General features: G+C 34.8%; 2 protein-coding genes across 2 annotated transcripts in view; one reads left to right on the top strand and one right to left on the bottom strand.

Annotated features, from left to right (window-relative positions):
- Positions 1-144: 144 nt before the first annotated feature.
- LOC114339820 (small nuclear ribonucleoprotein-associated protein B) lies at positions 145-17,510 on the bottom strand. The gene is made up of 4 exons (XM_028290505.2): positions 17,349-17,510; positions 16,986-17,292; positions 3,123-3,308; positions 145-474 (listed from the first exon to the last, which is right to left on the bottom strand). The coding sequence occupies exons 1-4, from the start codon at positions 17,349-17,351 to the stop codon at positions 332-334; spliced, it is 639 nt and encodes a 212-aa protein (XP_028146306.1). The 5' UTR covers positions 17,352-17,510; the 3' UTR covers positions 145-331.
- A 284-nt stretch (positions 17,511-17,794) lies between these two features.
- The window catches only part of LOC114339821 (60S ribosomal protein L13a), a 12,381-nt gene continuing 9,475 nt past the window's right edge, over positions 17,795-20,700 (top strand). Inside the window, exons 1-3 of the mRNA XM_028290506.2 lie at positions 17,795-17,932; positions 18,116-18,246; positions 18,324-18,433. Coding sequence (XP_028146307.2) covers positions 17,912-17,932; positions 18,116-18,246; positions 18,324-18,433 — 262 coding nt within the window. The 5' untranslated portion in view covers positions 17,795-17,911. The remainder of the gene's footprint in view (positions 17,933-18,115; positions 18,247-18,323; positions 18,434-20,700) is intronic.

Raw genomic sequence — 20,700 nt, 5'->3', positions numbered from 1 at the left:
TTCTGCAAATTTTGAAGATTCCTTTTAGTTAGACAAATGAGCAGTCATTCAAAACTTATATCTAAACATTTAGCAATGATCTCTGGCTCTGGATCTTTTCATCTACTCCTCCCTTAAAAAATTGGGAACAAAAACTAACAGTGATACAAAAAATTAAATAAAGATATATTTTTCGTTATATGTTAACAAAAATTGTATTCTGCATTTAAGTCAAAACAAAAAATACAAAGGTATTATGATCCTATCGATATTATACATGCAAAACTCACTTAACCCAAAACTGTGTAACTTGTACACATTTCAAAATCAAAGTTGACTTAATCCTAATTCATTAAAAAGGTCTTGGAGGTCCAGGTGGTCCACCTCTCATCATACCAGGTGGGGGTCCTCTCATTCCCATTGGCGGTGGTCCTCCACGTCCCATTCCCATTTGGGGAGCCATGCCCATCATACCGGGAGGTGGTCCCATCATGCCTACAATTTTTTTTATGTCAATACAAAATGAATATTATTTTTAAATTTTTTTTTTATACTTTCACTTTATTTTAACAAATTAAGCCTAATAGCATAGATGTGCTCCTATTATCTCAGACCAAACATTGCCACAGTTGCTTGCATGACAATATACTGTGGGCCAAATTGGTACAGTAGCGGATCTAGACATTTGCCTTGAGGAGGGAACTTCCAATGAAACACCAACGCCACAAATAAAAAGATAAACTCAAACTACACAAATGACATAAATAATAACTTATATGTATTAGGTTCCCTTAATTTTCCTAACTAGCTTGTTTATTGGATTGAATTTGTTTGTGTATGGCTTAAGTTTCATGTTAGCTAATATATTTTTATGTTTCAACAATTAGTCTAGGCGCCAGAGGGATCACACTGTCCTTTTCAATTCTGATCGACAAACTCAACGGTTTCTTATGGATTTTTGGCTGCTGATTACGAATTTCGGAGGTGGATTTCGATCCGAGTGGCCAAAAATTGTTATAAACAATTTAATTGTTTATAAGGCTCTGGCTCATAAACTAAAAGAGATAAAAAAATGTTTAAAATAAAAATTGTTCCTTAATAAAAAACGAAGAAAAAAACGTTTACTAAACTTAAATCCAACAATTAGAACTCAAGATATTATTGTAAAATTAGTGCGCAATACAAATTGCAAAATAAGTATTTTTCGAAGCTTTATCGATCGTAACTCGGCTTCTACGAATTCAAATGAGCCTTAGAAGATCTCATTTTAAAGCTTAATTAATAGGCTTCCAAAAAAGTTTGTTAAATTACTCTATCTTTATATGTTTTAAAGTTATACCCGTTTGAACTTATAATTTTCTTTAAAAAATTATACATTAATTTGTTTATAAGGGTTTCAAACAAATTTGAGCTATAACCAATAATACTTTAATTAACAATAATGATAGAACAACTCAAAAGGAACAATTTGAACTTATGAAAATGTTCGTAAGTGTATTTTATTTTATATATCGATATTTTAATGGCGCGTTGTGAGGCGCACGATCGGCTCACAGTCAAGTAAGTGAAGAAATTCGTAGCCAAAATATCGATAGCTTGGCCAAAAATAAACTTACGAACATTTTCATAAGCTCAAACTGTTCCTTTTGAATTCTTCTAACATTATTGTTAATTAAAGTATAAATGTTAAAGCTCAAATTTGCTTGAAACCCTTATAAACAAATTAATGTATAATTTTTTAAGAAAATTATGACTTCAAACGGATATAACTTTAAAACAAATGAAGATAAAGTAATTTAACAAACTTTGTTTGGAAGCCTATTAATTAAGCTTTAAAATGAGGTCTTCTAAGGTTCATTTGCATTCGTAGAAGCAGAATTACGATCGATAAAGCTTTGAAAAATACTTATTTTGCAATTTGTATTGTGCACTAATTTTACAATATCTTGAGTTATAATTATTGTTGGATTTAAGTTTAGTAAACGTTTTTTATTAAGGAACAAATTTTATTTGAAACATTTTTTTATCTCTTTTAGTTTATGAGCCAGAGCCTTATAAAACAATTAACTTGTTTATAATAATTTTTTGACCACTAGGATCGAAATCCACCCTCGAAATTCGTAATCAACAGCCAAAAATCCATAAGAAACCGCTGAGTTTGTCCATCAGAATTGAAAAGGACACAGTGACCTCTATTTGGCGCCTAGACAAACTTGGTGTTTGGGGGGTTAATTTCCCCATTTTCTCTTCCTATAGATCTGCCACTAATTGGTATGTGAAAACATAAACCAGTCTGGTACACATGCGGCTTAACATGTTACGTATTAAAGTGTGTCAAAGTCATTTAAAAAATGTTGCCAGATATACCAGTATATACACAAGTAAATACTTGTACTTTTAACGTGAAGTAAAAACTCCCTGGTGCAGTTGGTATAAAATTTAATTAAGAATTAAAATTTTAAAAATCCAAAAGGATTACATTCATTGTTCAGAACGCACGTTTTCGGGCTTATCAGGCCATCATCAGTGAACTCTGTGTCCTTGCAAAATAGCCACAATGCCAAACACTGGCTGGATCAAATGTTCAATCTACATTATAAATACAAGAAAATAATGTGACTTAAAGTCGATAGCAATGGATTGCCTCCAGAAACATGTGAGTACTCTACTTTTACATAGTTTTATGTCTGCTTTGGACCACGCTAGTCTGCCAAAAATCCGTAAATAGCTGGTCTATGCAAATCTTCTACTGTGTAAAGCAGTCCATAGGTCATCTTTTGAGAGGCTATAGATACAATGATATTTGTTATATATGCTTTAATGACTAGTAGAGTTCTTTTCAAGCTTGATTTGATTTTTGGAAACAGCCAGAAGTTGCAATGTGCTAGTTCTGGTGAAAAGGGTAGGTGCCCATGATTGACCTGGTTTTTGGCCAGTTTGGCAGTTTACACATACTACCCTGATATAATTGCTAAAATATAATAAGGCAATTGAAAATTGCAAATCACACATTATAAGAGCATTAAAAGAGCACATCTAACCTAAAACCCAAAAATTCCTCATCACAGTTGATTTTCTGGTCAAAGCAGATCAAATTGTACAGCCTATAAAATAAAAGTTAAAAAAAAACTTCAAATGTTTACCTGGTGGTGGTCCTCCCATCCTTGGTGGTCCTTGATTCATCTGTGGAGGTGCAGATACTTGGCCTCTACCTCCTGGTGTCATGACCTGTTGGGATGGTCCTCCCACTCCTCTTACAGGTCCTTGAAGGCCTACAGGTACACCTGCCATGCCTGGTGGCATTCCTCTACCTCCAGCTCTACCAATTCCTGTAAAAGGTTTTAGTACATTTCAAAATTGAAAGTATACAATTACAGTAGAACCCTGATTATCTGTGTTGTACATAAGTATCTTAAACAGTATTTTTTTAAAACCTTAAACAGAAGCTTTAAAAAACACAATAGAAAATGGTAAATTTCACACATTTTATATTTTGTATCATATTAGATACAAATTATCAATATAAATATCAGATTTCAGTCTCAGAGTTATGTCTTACAGTGTTTTCTAGATAGCTGTGCTTTTGAAAAAAGTATAATAAATAACCTCTGTTAAAGGTCTTCAATTTTTTTAAATCTTCTGAAGTATCCTGCACAACTTTAAAATGCCAACAAAGGTTCTGGTTGCTCAAAATAGTCCAGCAGAATATTGACAGCTTCCTCAGCCTCCTGATTACTTACTCTTTTGATTGATACCTTTCTATCTTCGTCTATCTATTTTCTTCGTCTTCTTGATTCTCATTTTTGGATAAATCAGTTTGAAAGTTCTTTCATTTACAAGTGTTCACGAAAAATCTTAGCTTGCTTAATGCACACTGACCCAGGAATTGTTACAAATCTTCTGGGTTGTAAAGTGCTTCACTGAGTTGTTGAAGTAAAAAAAGAATGTGTGTGTACTTTGTACGCACGTAAGAAGTTATACTTCTATTATATGATTTCTTAAAAATAAATATACTTACAGTTTGTTTTATTTTTTTTTAAACACCAAACGATTTTGTGCTTACCGCTTTCAAAAAAATAAAAAAAAGTATAGGATTGCACTGGATTCGAACTCACGACCTCTCGATCTCTGGCCGAATTAGTCGAGGCATTGAAGCACAAAAAAGGCCTTACTCTCGATTTTTGGCGCAGTAAGACGGATTTTAATGCAGTTTGGTGCGTTGGATTCGTGAGAATGTCAGGAAATTTTGTGAACTATTGTAATGAATAAGAAATCTGAAATTGCATTTGTGCATAAGAAAAATTCATTTCAAAAGTGCATTTTGAAATAGTCAATCATTATAAATTTGCAACCCAGTAAATAGTTGGGCAACATCCCGATTAATTATTTTAATTATTTTTAATTATTTTTAATCATTTATAAGTCCATATAATAATAGTCTAAGATGTCAATAACCATTAATAATAAACAAAAAAAAAATTCCTTATGTGGGAATCGAACCAAGTACTAACGGGTCCGTAGCTAATAGTCTCTTACTACAAACACCCGGATCAACCACTCAACAGGCATTTGCTAGAGTATTTTTCAAGGCTCGGCAAGGCCGTGTTGATGGGCGATCTGAATTGTAGACACACACAGTTTGGTGATCACCGTCAAAACCCAGAAGGCATCCGCCTCACGGATTTTCTACTAGACCTTCCTATCTCTCGAATCACCAACACTGAATACACGTTTCTGAACGCTGCTGGGGCCTCTATTGTCGACCACATCCTAGTTACTAGTAACATTCTGGATCGGTTCGAGAATAGATGCCACATCGGTGACTCAATAACGTCAGACCACGTACCACTTCTTGTCATCACTGACATACTAACTCCAAAACAACCCAACCCTCCAAGAACTATAAGAGACTATCGTCACGCTAACTGGACTGAATTCCAAAATTTCATCACTCAAAATCTCCCTATGTTAGGCGAACTTGATACTAACGATAGTATCGACACCAGTGCAACCGAAATTGAGAACCTCATCACCGAGGCGATCACGCACGCTATTCCACTTAAACAAATAACCTATACATCACCGGCACTTCCACAATACATCATTGCCAAAATCCAACAAAAAAGACGTCTTCTACGTCAATACAAGGCCAACAGAAATCCACTAATCAAAACAGAGTACAACCGGATCTGCGCCAGGATAAAGAGAGAGATATCTGACCTAACGGCTCGCCGGTGGGAAGATACTACCTCAAAACTGGACTACAGAGACGGTAGTAAATTCTGGCACAAATTCAAAGTCCTAACAAAACAAAAACTATCTCAACCATCTCATCTGTTGGTCAACAATCACATAGTCAATTCTCCAGAAGGGAAAGCCGAAGCATTCAGAAATTCGCTTCAAAACAATTTTCAAACCCCAGATAACCCGAACTTTGATCGCTTATTCAAACTCCACACAGAATACATAGTAAATGTTACTCTCAACTACCACGTTCCAGTCTATGATCCAATCATGGACCCCCTCACAAACAGGGAAACGAAGAGCTTTTGCCAAATTGGCAAAAACAGCGCTCCCGGACCTGATGGCATCAACCGAAGGTGCCTCAAAAAACTTCCTGAGAGTATCATCCCTCTTCTAACTAAAATATTCAATGCATGTCTCAAAAATAGCCACTTTCCTACTCCTTGGAAAGTGGCCAATACCATCATGCTTTTGAAAAAAGGCAAACCCCCAACCGACGTGGAATCCTACAGACCAATATCTTTAATCAACACTCTGGGTAAGGTTCTTGAGCTAATCCTAAAAGAGAGGCTCAATGACTTTCTCCAAAACCACAACATCATACCAAAATTCCAATACGGATTCCAGTCTGGTAAATCTACTAAACATGCATTAATAGATTTCACAACTAAAGTTACCCAAACCATCAACGATGGTTCATTCGCCATAGCCACATTTCTGGATGTGCAGAAGGCTTTCGATCAGGTCTGGCACGACGGACTTGTTCGGAAACTTCTGGACATCGGGCTACCATTACAATTTACCAAAATTGTACACTCATACCTCCACAACCGAACTGTCAGAGTGAAAATAAGCGATCAAAAGTCCACCCCTTTCACTCCACAAGCTGGAGTTCCCCAGGGTTCAGTCCTAGCACCGCTGTTGTACATCATCTACAACAGCGATATCACCAATCAAAATATCCCAGGCACTCGGCTGTTTCTGTACGCAGACGATACGGCTCTGCTCACAACAACCTCTCGATACAACCCAAGACTCATCCATAGAAGAGCCAGGCTCTGTTGGACGGGGTCGGAGAATGGTGTTGTAAGTGGAGAGTCACGCTGAACGCGAACAAAACAACAAAAATTGTGTTTCGCGCCCCTTCTGTGTCACATAGAATCATAATTAATGAAGACGACCAATATCCATTGAGACTGTTGGGAGAAAGGCTTGTTGTTAGCCCGACTGCGACCTATTTGGGAGTACTGTTCACCAGGACTCTTAACTGGGACGCAGATCTAAAGGCAACTTTAGATAGGGTAAGGAACAGGGCCAGACTTCTCAACCCTCTCTCTGGACGAATAGGCAAGACACATAAGAAGACTCTCATTCACACTTACAAGACCTTTATTCGACCAGTAATAGAATACAAGTCATGTCTCTACACTCTTTGCTCAAAAGCGAAACAAGAGAGGTTGTTGCGAGCGGAACGTAGAATCTTGCGTGTATGCAACTACGAGCACTGGAGATATCCCTCAAACGAAATCCGTAACATTTCAAACATCCCCAAAATCACCGAGAGAATAAACTCTCTGAACAGGAACTTCACAATCAAAGTAATCAACGATCCCCTCTCCGACACACAAGAAACTCTCAAATGTTCCTGTTCATCTTCCGGCCACGTACTCTACCGAAAGCCCAAACACAAAAAGATTCATTTACCGTCCGCTCTATTGCAAACATGCATTGACGAACTCCCGGTAGAGTACGAAAACATCCTCGAGGCTACCCCGTTAGCCTTCCGTACCCACCTTTAACATCTCCTCTTCCCTACCCCGAACAGGGAGAAGTTGGTTTTTTGCGGTTTCCCAACTTCATTGCACAATTATACCTGTTCGTCCCAAGAAAATAGCCGCAACTATTTTCTCCACTCGAACGCACACTGTCCACGCCGCGCTCAAAGCCACCTCCTGACCGCCGACGAGGGACGCAGGTTCGCCTGTCGTTGTACAATGGTTTCTAGGGAGACTGGTCGAGAGCAAAGCACGAACAGTACACATAAATGTCTATGGAACCAACAACAATCCATCAAACTTTCTTCTCTGTTGACTTCTTAGCCTTCTGGACACCACCGTCCGGCATAACCCAGGATCCAAAAACACCAGGATACGGCGCTTACCCCAGTGTGTTTTTCGGACTGTTTGCTTTTGCTGCCAACATTATACATTCACTACAAACCCTGAAGAGGACAAAATCCTAAACGGGGACAATCATTGATCGCATTTCCACATAGCATTATATCTATACACGCAAATCAAACAATGATAGTAGTCCGTAGCTAAATACACATGCCACTAATCTACGCAGACACTTGCTAGACAACGGCGATATTAGGTATAAACAAAACAAATTGGTAAGTAAAAATTGTAAAGAAAATTACTACATACTTAAATGTATTATAAAATTAATATATTCCTAAATTTTAGAAGAAACATTCTTAAATAGGTATTATTAATATCTATTAATGTTACTAAATGAAATATAAATATTTTGACGTTTCACAATTTGACAATTCCCTTTTAACTGCAGTGCCTTAAAATTTTTAAAGCACCAGTGCTTTAAAGTAGCATTTTTAAAGCTCCTATGGAGTGCTATAAATTGCATTTTTAACACGTTTGTAGAAAAATATATTTAAAAACACTAATATATTCTTTCCACACCTTTTCTGGACTGATAAATACATAAATTAAAACATTTAGTAACGAACTCCATACTGCCTGTGTGCGCAGATTACTAAAATTTCACCCTCAATGAAATCGCGCCTAAAGAAGTATAACTTCAAAAAGGCAGTATAACTATTAACTAACCTTTGTTGTTTCTCTTCCCACAAATTTTAAAACGCAACAACCATACATAACCAAACCGTCAACCGTCCACACCACAGCTGTGCTACAGCTGCCATATTGGATAATTTTTGACATGTCATTTGAACATCCAATCAGAACAAAGTTATAATGCGCATGGATCGGACCATAGGTTTTAACATATAAAAATTCACCCTCATATCGCGCGTAAAGAAGTATAACTTCAAAAATTTCAATGATTTTCATGCAGATATTTCAGTCAGACTGAAATATGACATTTATTGATATTGCACATTGTTTGCTTGCTAACTTCATATGTGAGAATGATTTGACACATATTCACCCTTTTTTTATTATTATTATTTATTTATTTACGGACCGAAGTCCATTAGTACATGATACAATTAAATTAAAATGTCACACAAATTAGAAAAATAAGATCTAGTAGGTACAAAATTAGTAAATACATAACAAACAATAATAAAGAATAAAATTACTTGCTCTCATTTAACAATTGAGAGCTAGAACATTTTGAAATTGACAAATACAACTTATAAAGAAAACAAAACAGAAGACCAAGTCCCAAGAAAGGCATTAACACTGATAACCTACTAAAGGTTGTAGCACCTACTCCAATTAAATCATGGGTATTTATATCAGGTTTTACTCCTGAAACTGAAGCAACTGATGTTTTCAACTTTCTCAAAAAATATGAGCTTGACCAGGACTGTGTGTGTGAGAAGATGGTTACCAAAAAGAACCACCTATATAGCTCTTTTAAGGTAGGAGTTCCTGAGATAAACAATGATGCCATAATGTCATCTGATTTATGGCCACTGGGAACTAACATAAACCATTTTCTCCATGTTCAACGCCCTCGATCCTCAGTGAATCCGCTGAAGAAAACCGTGGTGCAGTAAATGTTCCTGTACATAATAATAATAATAAAGGTATTTTAGGAAATTTTAAGAAAGCACAAAAAACTATTTTACACTGTAATATACAATGTTTGCGTACCTCCTTCTTAGATCTGGAGGTCCTCCTCAATGAAGTATCAGCAGATTGCTTATGTATAAATGAACACTGGCTAGTATCTGAGGAACTATTTTCAATTAAAATTAAGAACTACAGAATGATTTCTGGCTTTGCAAGGACTGTGGGCTCTCATGGGGGTGTAAGTATATATATTAAAGAAACCTTTGATTCTGTTTCATTAAATCTTGAAAGTTTGTCTCTTGAAAAACATTGTGAAATAACAGGTGTACATTTGGTAAAATTTGATATTCAACTTGTCACTGTGTATCGTACCCCAGATGGTGATTTAAATCAATTCTTCAATACAATGTCAAAAGTTTTCAAAAAGTTAAATACAAATAAACCTCTTATTATAACAGGGGATTTCAATGTGCACTTCAATGAAAGGGATATTGCAGCCCTGGATCTGTGCAATTTCTTTAGATCCTATAACCTCAAAAAATCAATAAAATTTAATACCCGTTATAATAGATGTCTTGATAACATATTTACAAATATTAATAGTACCATGTTGCAATCCGAAGCTGTTGATCTTTCACACACTTCAGACCACAAAGGCATATTGTTTAAATGTGAAGTGTCCCAAACTACTTCTAAATCTAGAATAAGCTACAGGCCCATTACAGAGATGGGACTGGCCTCTTTAAATAACAATCTTTGTTTACAAAATTTTGAATTTATTGATAATGAATGTATTGATGTGGACTCAAGGTTTAAAATGTTTATCGATATTTTAACGCAGGCAATAAATCTGTCTTTTCCTGAAAAATCTAGGCTTGTTGAGCAAGGTAAACAATGTAAAAAAAATTCTTGGTTTAATGATGATTTGAAACTTATGAGGGAGAAACTACAATTTTTGACATCTTTAAATAAAAGTGACCCCGTTTTAGTGACAAAGAAAACACTCTCAGAATATAGGAAAAAATACAGACATGCTATACATAAGGCAAAGATTAAATCTAATGATGATTTTATATTAAACTCTAACAACCGTCAACAGGCTATGTGGTCCCTAATAAACTCAAGATGTAAGAATTTACCAATAAAAAATTCATCACTCAATGCAAATAGTTTTAATGATTTCTTCTGTGGTATTGCTGAAAATGTAATAAATACACTTAATCATACTGACCAATCATTCAATACATACCTTAGTTTTATACCACATGCTCCTTCATTCGCCTCTAATCATTGCTCCTTCAGATTTGAGCCAACAAATTTGGAGGAAGTTGTAAAAGCGATTGAAGAATTAAAAAATAGCCAGAGCAAGGACCCGGATGGAATGAACACAAAAATAATCAAGGCAATTAAACACAACATTAGCTTACCTTTAACTAAACTAATAAACTACTCAATTTCATCCTGCATTTTTCCTTCAGTGTTTAAAACTGCGAAAGTCATACCTCTCTTTAAACGTAAAGGTTCGGCTGATGATCATAATAACTTTCGTCCAATTTCTCTTTTGCCAATTCTTTCCAAAGTGTTTGAGAGAATCCTAAAGAAGCAGATCAATGACTATTTTGAATCTAATCGGCTTTTTGCAGTGCAGCAATTTGGATTTAGAAAAAACAAAACAACAACACTTGCTATCGATCATTTTACAGGCAGTATTTTGGAAGGATTTGAAAACTTTCTTGATACCCTTGCCTCGTTCCTTGATCTTACTAAAGCTTTTGATTGTGTCACTCATAGTATTCTTCTTAAAAAATTACATGCCTATAATTTTCATCCTATGTCTATTCAATTGATTGAGTCTTATCTATCAGATAGATTTCAATATGTGTTTTTTAACCAGCTCAAATCTGATAAAAAACCTTTGATGTATGGAGTGCCTCAAGGGTCAGTTCTAGGTCCAATATTATTTCTCATTTATATAAATGACTTGGGATTTTCACAAGAGGGCCCGGTAAGCACAGTCCTATTTGCTGATGATACTACATGCTATCAAAGTTACCACCCTTCCCAAATCAGTGATATTGATCTTGAGACCACAGAGAGCAATTTGTTCCAATGGTTTTTGGCAAATCGTCTCTCTCTCAATAACTCAAAATCACAAACAGTGAACTTTACCCTAAGACATAACACCATTACACATCCCATTTTAACAGATTGTTCACAGGAAGCTAAATTTCTTGGTGTTTATCTTGATCAGGGACTCACTTGGGAACGGCACATACTGAAACTTTCCCAAAAGCTCTCAAGCCAACTCTTTTTATTTAGAAACCTATCTAAGGTTACCTCCCTTCAAACCCTTCTTACATCATATCACAGCAACTTTCACTCACGACTAACTTACGCAATCCTTTCCTGGGGACACTCTTGCCATATAGATAAGGTGTTTGGTCAGCAGAGAAAGTGTATTCGCATAATCACAGGTCAGGGTTATCGGGACGATTGTAGGCAGTCTTTCAGAAACCTGAGGATTCTCACACTACCTTCTGTGTACATTATGCAGTGCCTGTTGTATGTTCATCAAAATGTAGATCTGTATAAAACACAACAGCATACTTATCAGACTAGAAATCATGATGCCCTTGTACCAGACTTCAGTCGACTTGAGAGGACCAGAAATGGAACCAGATACCTAGCATTGAAATTTTATAACTGTATACCAATATCTATTAAAAGTCTTGATTTTAACCAATTTAAGAGACAAATTAAAAATTATCTTCTGATGGGTGCTTTCTACTCATTTGAGGAGTACTTCAGATCTAAATTTTGTTTTGTCCTGTAATTTAAATAGTGTTTAGTTTTTAAATTTTAGTAATAGGTTTTTTTTACTGAAGTACTGTCAACTTTTAATGTAATTTTAGACAATTTTAATTATTGCTGACCTGTAAAAGTACATTTGTACATTATTACCAATAAATACTCTACTCTACTCTACTCTATCCTAGAACAAAGACAATAACAGTAACAGTAGTTGACAAATCAGTTTTGAAATTAGAACATTAAGTTAAGTATAAATGTAATTGTGTGGAAAACGCAGTAAAGTCGTTCACAAAGAAATCAATTTGCGGAGATAATGTGTTTGCTAATTTAATAATTTTAGAGAGATAGGAACTTGAACTATAATTTGTGCGGTTAATGACCTCGTGGAAGGTGGTCACAGAACGGGTGGTTCTTGAAGGTACATGTAGACCAATTTTATTTAAAAGTGGGATACAGAATTTATGACCATGAATTAAGTTATATAAGAAGCAAAGATCTTTATGTTGACGACGACTCTGGAATGAGTCAAGTCGAATAATTTGCAGTAAAGACTCATAACTTTGACCAGTGAGATGCATCTTATAAGCATAATAACGTAAGAATTTACACTGAACTTGTTCGATTTTATTAATATGACAGTTATATTGAGGTGACCAAACACATGATGCATAATCTAAATGTGGTCTAACCAAAGAACAATAAAGAAATTTTAAAGAATGACCAGTCGTAAAGTCATAGCTGCATCTTTTAACAAAGCCAAGCATCTTTAATGACTTAGAAACCATGCTATTAATGTGTAGGTTGAAATTCAAGTTAGTATCAAGAATAACACCCAGATCTATAACTGAGTCAACTAATTGTAACCTAGTGTCCCGTATAAAGTAAGAATTATTCTCAAAGTGTCTTAGTCGAGTAAAAGTTATAGCATGGCATTTGTTTGCATTTAAGTCCATACCATTAAGTGAGCACCATTCCACAAGACCATTAAGATCTGATTGCTGCAAATTGTAGTGATCCAAATCAGAGGTAATTATGTGAAATAATTTAAGGTCATCAGCAAATAGAAGAAATTGAGCAAAATTGAAGCTTTTATTTATGTCATTTATAAATAAATTAAAAAGGATAGGTCCTAAGTGGGAGCCTTGAGGTACACCCGATGTAACTATAATTTCATTAGAGAAATAATTCTTAATACGAACTATCTGCCTTCTATCTAATAGATAATTTCGAATCCAACTAAGCAGAGGATCAGAGAAACCCAACTGTTCGATCTTATGTAACAATAACGTATGGTTGACTCTATCGAATGCCTTGGAAAAATCTGTATAAATCGCATCTACCTGTTGTTTACTTTCCAATGCTTCATTTAAGAAGGAGGTATAATTTAACAAGTTCATTTCAGTTGATCTCCCCATAACAAAACCATACTGTTGTTCAATGATTACATTTTGTATAGTAGGCTTAATTTTGTCACATATTAAACTCTCGAATAGTTTAGGTATAGTATTAAGGACACTAATAGGTCTGTAGCTCTGTACCCTGCTTCTATCTCCATTCTTGAATATCAGTGATATAAAACTAACTTTCCAAACGGGAGGGAATTCACTCGTTTGTAATGATTTTTGAAAAATAAAGAATAAGGGACGAGCAAGATTAAAACTACAGTATTTCAGTAACTTGGGTGGGATTCCATCAGGCCCTGGACCCTTATGTATGTTTAGCTGGGATAATTTGGTATATACCTCTGAAATAGATGTCACAACCAGTAATGTTGAAACTAGTGTTAGCCCTTGCACTATTTGGAATAGGACATTGGTCCTCACTATATACTGCAGCAAAGTACTGAGCAAACATCTTGGCTATGGTAGCACCATCGGAACTGGTTTGGCCATTATGGTTTAAAGTGTTCGGAATGCTATTATTGTTCCTTTTAGAATTTACGAACCTCCAGAAGCTTTTAATGTTACTAGGAAGTGTATGTTCAACGTTTGCTACAAACTGATTGTATGCTTGACCCGATAAGGACTTGCATATCGACCTCAATCTAGAAAATTCATTAGAGTCTTGAGGTAACCTGGTCACTTTAAATTTCTTATGAGCTTTCTTTTTAACAATGATGCAGTTTCTTAACTCTCGGGTATACCATTTAGGAAAATTGCCGGTATAAAACTTTTTCATTGGTACATAAACATCGATAGGGCCATATAAGACTTCATAAAGTATATTGACCATATCATCTAAACTTTTGTCTCTGAAAATTTCATCCCAGTATATTGTGTCTAAGTAATCAGAAATACCTTGAAAATTTGCTGATTTAAAGTCGTAGAAAAAGCCTTCAGCTTTCATTTCATCAGTTAAAACATCTCCGCGGTTTAAATTAAAGCATAAAGGAGGGTGGAAACTATCGGGGTCAACTAATCCCTCATCAGCTTCTGCGACAATGCAATTTTCATCATGAACCAAAACTAGATCAAGTAATGAGTTTACATTATTATAGATGTTATTGCGTTGGAAAAGATTTTGATAGGAACATATATGATTCATAATATTTATAGCATCTTCTTCGATTAAAGGAATGTCTGGAGCAGGAATTGCCGTAGAACAAAAATTATCATGAGACCAAGTACAGTGTAGGTTGAAGTCCCCTGCAATACAGAAATGAGAGGTGGGAAATGTATTTGAAAGATTATCGATACTGTTATTGAAAGAGATATATTTTTCTAAAGCAGACTTAGGAGGAAAATAAAGCGCTCCCACAATAAGCGGACAATTAGTACTGCCAACAGCCACATATATTTGTTCTATACCTGGAAAAGATTCCAGCAGTCTACTAGGGATAGATGAGCGTACTGCAATTAGAACTCCCCCCCCTTTTGCTCGCAGTACTAGTGAGGTGAGAACGGTCCTTTCTATATATTACATAATCAGTAAGATCAAGTTCTGAGTCAAATATTTGGTCATTTAACCAAGTTTCAGTAAATATAATTATATCATAACAAACTCCCTGCGAATTGTTTCTAATAACACGAAGTTTAGTGCGCAATCCACGACAATTTTGATAAAAGATAGAAAAAGGAGACTTATGAAGATGGTTAAAACTTAGTTTTTTGTAACAATTTGAGGTACACCACGAATATACTTAATTTTTCACTCCTGTTTAAAATCTCTACTTATTGTTCAATCATTGACATATTTCCTTGCACTTATTCATCATCATCATCACGTAGCGCTACAACCCTGGGTGGGTCCTGGCTGACTGTACAACTTTCTTCCAATTTGTTCGGTCTTCCATCAACCTAGGGTCAAATGGGATGTTCATTTTTCGGAGATCTGCTTGGATGTTATCTCTCCATCGCATTCTGGGACGTCCGAGTGGTCTTTTGCCTGTAGGAATCTCCTCCCATACCAGTCTTACAAGTCTCTCGTTATGAAGTTTGTGCATGTGGCCTGCCCATCTTAGTTGCTGTGATTTAATTTCTTGGACAATATCGGTGTCATTGTAGAGTTCTTTTAATTCGAAGTTGGTTCTGATCCTATACTGGTTTGTGTTAATGTTGTGGTGAGGTCCGAAAATTTTTCGAAGTATTTTTCGTTCTAAAGGTCTGAGCGTTTCTTCGTTTGATTTGGTCATGGTCCACGTTTCGCAACCATATGTTAGTACAGGTCTGACGATGGATTTATAGATTTTGATCCTGGAACTTCTTGTAAGATTTTTTGATTTTATAAGCTTATCCAGTGCGAATAGACAGTGATTTGCTGATTGGATTCTGTCTTTTATTTCTTCAGTAACATCGTTGTCAGCTGTGATTACGCCCCCCAGATACTTAAAATGTTGTACTCTTTCGAAATTGAAGGTGTTGACCGTCAATTTTGTCCAATCCTGTCTCTTGCATTTATTGCCATTGTGGAAACATGTATCAACACCTTGGCTGCTTTACGAGATAAATACACCTCATATTACACTAACTCTTGGCTGTGTCGACTGTGCAGTAACTCACTGTGGCAAAGGTCCACTACGGGACATATATGCCTCGTAATGCACTTAATGTAAGTTTATACATATCTCTAAACGCAGTAAAGGTGTTAAAAATATAGCAGAGTATCTACTCTGGTCTAGAGCACAACTAAATCTCATACATTTGGCATAACACACAATGGCAGATGAAAAGTATGAACTATTTCTAGGGATACTCCTAGCTTTGGTGGTATCGATATTGCATTATGCATCTCTCTCAGGGCTGCAGAGTTTCCGTTTAATGATTTACAGTGACTTTACTCCAATAAAACCTCAAAAATGTAATTTGAGTAAACGAACATTATAGCAAAGATAATCAGGGTTCTAGTATATTTCGCATATAAAGGAAATTAACCAACGAATACATTTTAGCGAAAAACTTGAAACAATACATATTTTTACTATGTGATTGATTTGTGTACTTTAATTTGTAAATTAATTATTAAATTAATTAATATTTATTGACGGAAAACTCCATTTTACAATTAAAATTAACAGTCAAAATTAAACATTGAACACAAGTTAACTTACAATTAATCTAATGACATCAAAAATTAAAATCAAATTAAAATAATTCACGTGAAATAGCCCTTTAAAAGCATTTAGTGTGACTCCCATAAAGTCTATATTTGGAAACTCATTTACACTAGAAACAATTCTATTTAAAGGCATATTTTCTGCATGACGTGCATTGCACTATCTAGCGGATAGCAAGGGGCATCTTCTCAAATTCCTAGCTGGAACATAAAAATCTATTCGACCCAGAATGCTAGGTGCATCAATAATACCATTTAACACCTTAAATACGAAATTATAATATAGTTTCTAAATGGCCTATATCCATATTTCCTGATAGTTTACTCTTGTTACAGAAACTAATAATATATGTCTATAAGAATATATTTATACCCAAAAATTGTATAAATAATGCATATAACATAAAACGTTGAATAAATGACGAATTTGTATTGAAAAAATGAACCCTAGATTCTATATTGTTTCAAAAACAACAGGATTGAATTTATTCATAATGAAAACACTTACAATGGACATGAAAACACTTACAAGTTGGACGATTAACAATGATCATAATAGGTAATGTACTTCCTATTAATATATTGTTTACTTCACTACAATGTATGAATTTTAATTACCTGGTCCTGGGGCTGCTCCAGGGATTGGTACTCTGGGTAAACCTTCTTCTGGTGGGGGAGGGCCTTCTATTGTTAAAGAAACTATGCTTTCTCCTCTCAGTAAAACAAATCCTAATACTCGTTTTTCCTCACGTTCAACTTTGGACAGTTTTGATTTAATTTTCCGAAACTCTTCACAGTCGCCTAATATCATATTCATGTGCTTGTCGAACGCTTTGAAAGTTCCAATGAAGGTACGGGAGTCTTGCAGAGTTACCCGAACTCTGAAGTTTATGTGTTGTACCATCTTATTATTTTTTCCTATCGTCTAAAAATCAAATCATAATATCAATAAGGTTTCCTATGTATTTAATATGTACTTACCATTATGAATATGTTTTTATTTACTGTATTCTTTAATTAAAAATAACTAACAACTAAACGTAAGCTTTTGGTTTTTTCAAACATAACCTATTTTTTGTTTTAGAAACGCCGCTTTCCAGTCTAAAATCAGAATTGCCAACTTTCGAATTTTTTTTAACCTGTTTTAAGAGAAAGGTCTATTTGCTTTTTAGAATTTTGCCTGCTAAAATTCCAATGGGCACTGCTAAATTTAAATTCACAATTTAAAATAAAATGTAAATCAGAATTAAAAATAAATTACTTTTATTTGAAAATTTTAAAGAGGAAGTGACGCCATGCACAATATTTTACGAACTATTATTTTATGTTTAAAATACAATTATTATACGAGATGTAATTAAAATGTACTGCAGTTTATCGAATATTGTATAAAATTTACAAGTATGTTTATATTTATTTGTAAATACTAAATAAACAGTATATTGTAATTTTCTAAATTTTGTGTTGGTAATGCGAATGTCATTCGTCAACTGTGATACATCCGGCTGTCTTCCCTGTCGCTCTTTTTCGGTTTCAGTGGAAGCATGACAGGTTTTAGTGAAAAAGTAAGCAATTTTCAAAAGTTTTTAGGTATTCCATTAGGTTTTAAAATAATTTTAAGTACTCAAGTTTGTTGATCTAAGATTTTGTAACATATTTTCCATTATAGTTGGTAATAATAACATAGTTTGTATCATTTTAAAAACTTCCATTGTAACACGTGTTAACAACATTCATTTTATTTTCAGGCCATCCTAATCGATGGCAGAGGCCATTTATTGGGCCGTTTAGCGGCTATCGTGTCCAAAGCACTCCTAGAAGGTAACAAAGTCACAGTAGTAAGATGTGAACAGTTAAATATCTCCGGAAATTTTTACAGGTTAGTAATACTTCCATAATCAAAATATGGTGGGATTGTTGATGAATACTGTACTTACCTTTATGTATATTTTTCAGAAATAAATTGAAGTTTATGTCATTCCTCCGAAAGAGGTGTAATGTTAACCCAGCTAGGGGACCATTCCACTTCAGAGCTCCCTCAAGGATCTTCTGGAAAACTGTAAGAGGTATGTCATTTAGAGTATTTAAATACCTTACAATTGCTTAAATTATTTTTATTACCAGCTTGCATTTAACCACAAGTTGTTTAAGTTAAGCCACTTAAACTTTTTTATCCTGGTATTTTTTTTTAATTTCCTGTGGATTGAGAATATGTTTATGACTTCTTTGTATGATCAATTATTAATGAAAGTTAAAGAGAAACTCATAGCATACTGAATGCCCCAACCATTCAAAATAATCTTGTTGGGGCTGGAAAACATGTAAACCAACTCAAATCTTGTTAACACATTCACAGTCATGACTGCATATGAAGTCATTTACTCCATAAGAATACAATGACAGTGTGTTTGTGAATGTGTTAAATGTGTATTTATACTGCCTTTTAAATGTTAGGATCAGTATGGTTGTACAGTAGAGCCCCTCAAATCCGAACCCCGCTAATCCGAACGTTTGGCAAATCCAAACCAACAAAAAGTGAAAAAAATTTAAAAATTCATGACAAAAACTTAAAAACATGATTATTATACAGAGTAAAACAAGCCAATCAAACAATGTAGGATTAATAGTAGTTTGACATTTAAAATTTCTCAAAAATGAATACGTAGGTTTTAAACTTAGTGCTTATAAAGGTTAAACACAAACTTACTTCAGTTTTCTTGTACTCAACATAGGTCCAAAAATATTGTCCACACTCTTGCGAAATCGTTTTGTGGCTCAAAATCAATGACAACGAAAGCTTTAAATTATTAGGCTAACTTTCGGATAATCCGAACTTTTCGGAATCCGAACAGGCTGTTCCCCCAATTAGTTCAGATTTGCGGGGTTCTACTGTATATTGCAAGCGAGTTTGCCATATTTTGCCCTAACTGTGAATTATCATAAATAAATCCTTCTTTTGTATTCCACAGCAGTTCTCTAGAACAGCAATAATTCTTTACAAATAGCTCTCTAATACTACCTTTTACTGATGCTGCCGTGAAGAGCAGTAACATTGTCAAGATAATTCTCATTTAGTTCATAGCCCTATCCTTTGAATACTGAATCTCATGGCTGGAATAAGCTGTAAATATACATTAACACGTTGATAGATATTATGTCAAATGTATAACGTCGGTGATATGGCAATACGTCCTATGTCAAAAATTTCGGTTATTTATTTTATCTAACCAACAGTGTTATTATGACCTTGACTATGCTCCTGCAATACGTCCCATGTAAATATCCGATTACAAACTAGATTTTAAAGCTATTGCAAAACGTTATAAGTCGGCCGGGCGGCTTGACTGACTGCAATATCTTCTATGTGACAACGTATTTTGGTTAAAGATAGTGTTGAGAGTGCAGCTAGCGCTGATAAATATTGAAAGGTACCTGCGTATAATGTCAAATATGAATCGAGCTAGGAAATTGGTTAGTTTGGCTCTAGATTCTAGATTAACATCAGCAGGCAATCCTAGATGAGAACACCGGAGAACTGAAAACAAAATTCAGATCTAAAGATTTATCTGACGAAAGTGTATAGAGTGATCCAGAACCTAGCTGGCTCAGAATACTCCTGATGATATTAGCCTGCATTCCGCTCTATCAAATTATAGCTCTACTAAAGAAGAGTTAGATCCTGTTACTGGTGATTTATTTGTAGTTGCAACTAGCAATGGCCGTCAGAAAAAAAACGCCCAAGGAGAGGGAAGGGTGATCCAACTAAGTGGAAACGTGCAAAAAATGCTTTATCTAGGCTTAAGAGTGAATCGTACCTGGGCTTTCAGAAAAACTGCTACGGAAAATATAAACAAACCAGCATAAAACCAAAAGTAAGTAGAAGAAAAAAGGAAAAGGGGTAACAGAATTTCTCAATAGCTTGCCAAAAGTTGAATCACTGTACTGCAGAGTTTCGCAGAATATTTGAGTCCTGGAAATAAAAAAAGTGATCTATGCGTTAGTGATCTCGTGGGACTTCACTATGATCCAGTGGAACGTAAAATAAAATATAAAACTGATTTTAGCATGGAATGGTCAGATGTGCCTAGAAGACCCATGCAATTGAACATCTCACCAAATAAAACACTCTTACATTCAAGCATAAATTTCTACCCATAGAAACATTAAAATTTGTTCATTTACAATAAATGAAATTATTAATATAGTCAGTTCGCTAAACTCAGACACAACTGGCTAGTGATTTTATTAAGTAATTTTGCCAATTTGGTAAAATTGGCAAAAAAATTAGTACTAAATAGTTAATAATTACTAAATAGTTAGTAATTTTGCCAAT

The sequence above is a fragment of the Diabrotica virgifera genome, chromosome 1, assembly GCF_917563875.1.
Source record: "Diabrotica virgifera virgifera chromosome 1, PGI_DIABVI_V3a".
NCBI lineage: Eukaryota > Metazoa > Arthropoda > Insecta > Coleoptera > Chrysomelidae > Diabrotica > Diabrotica virgifera.
Note: the sequence above shows the minus strand (reverse complement) of the source record. Positions and strands in the feature narration are given on the sequence as shown.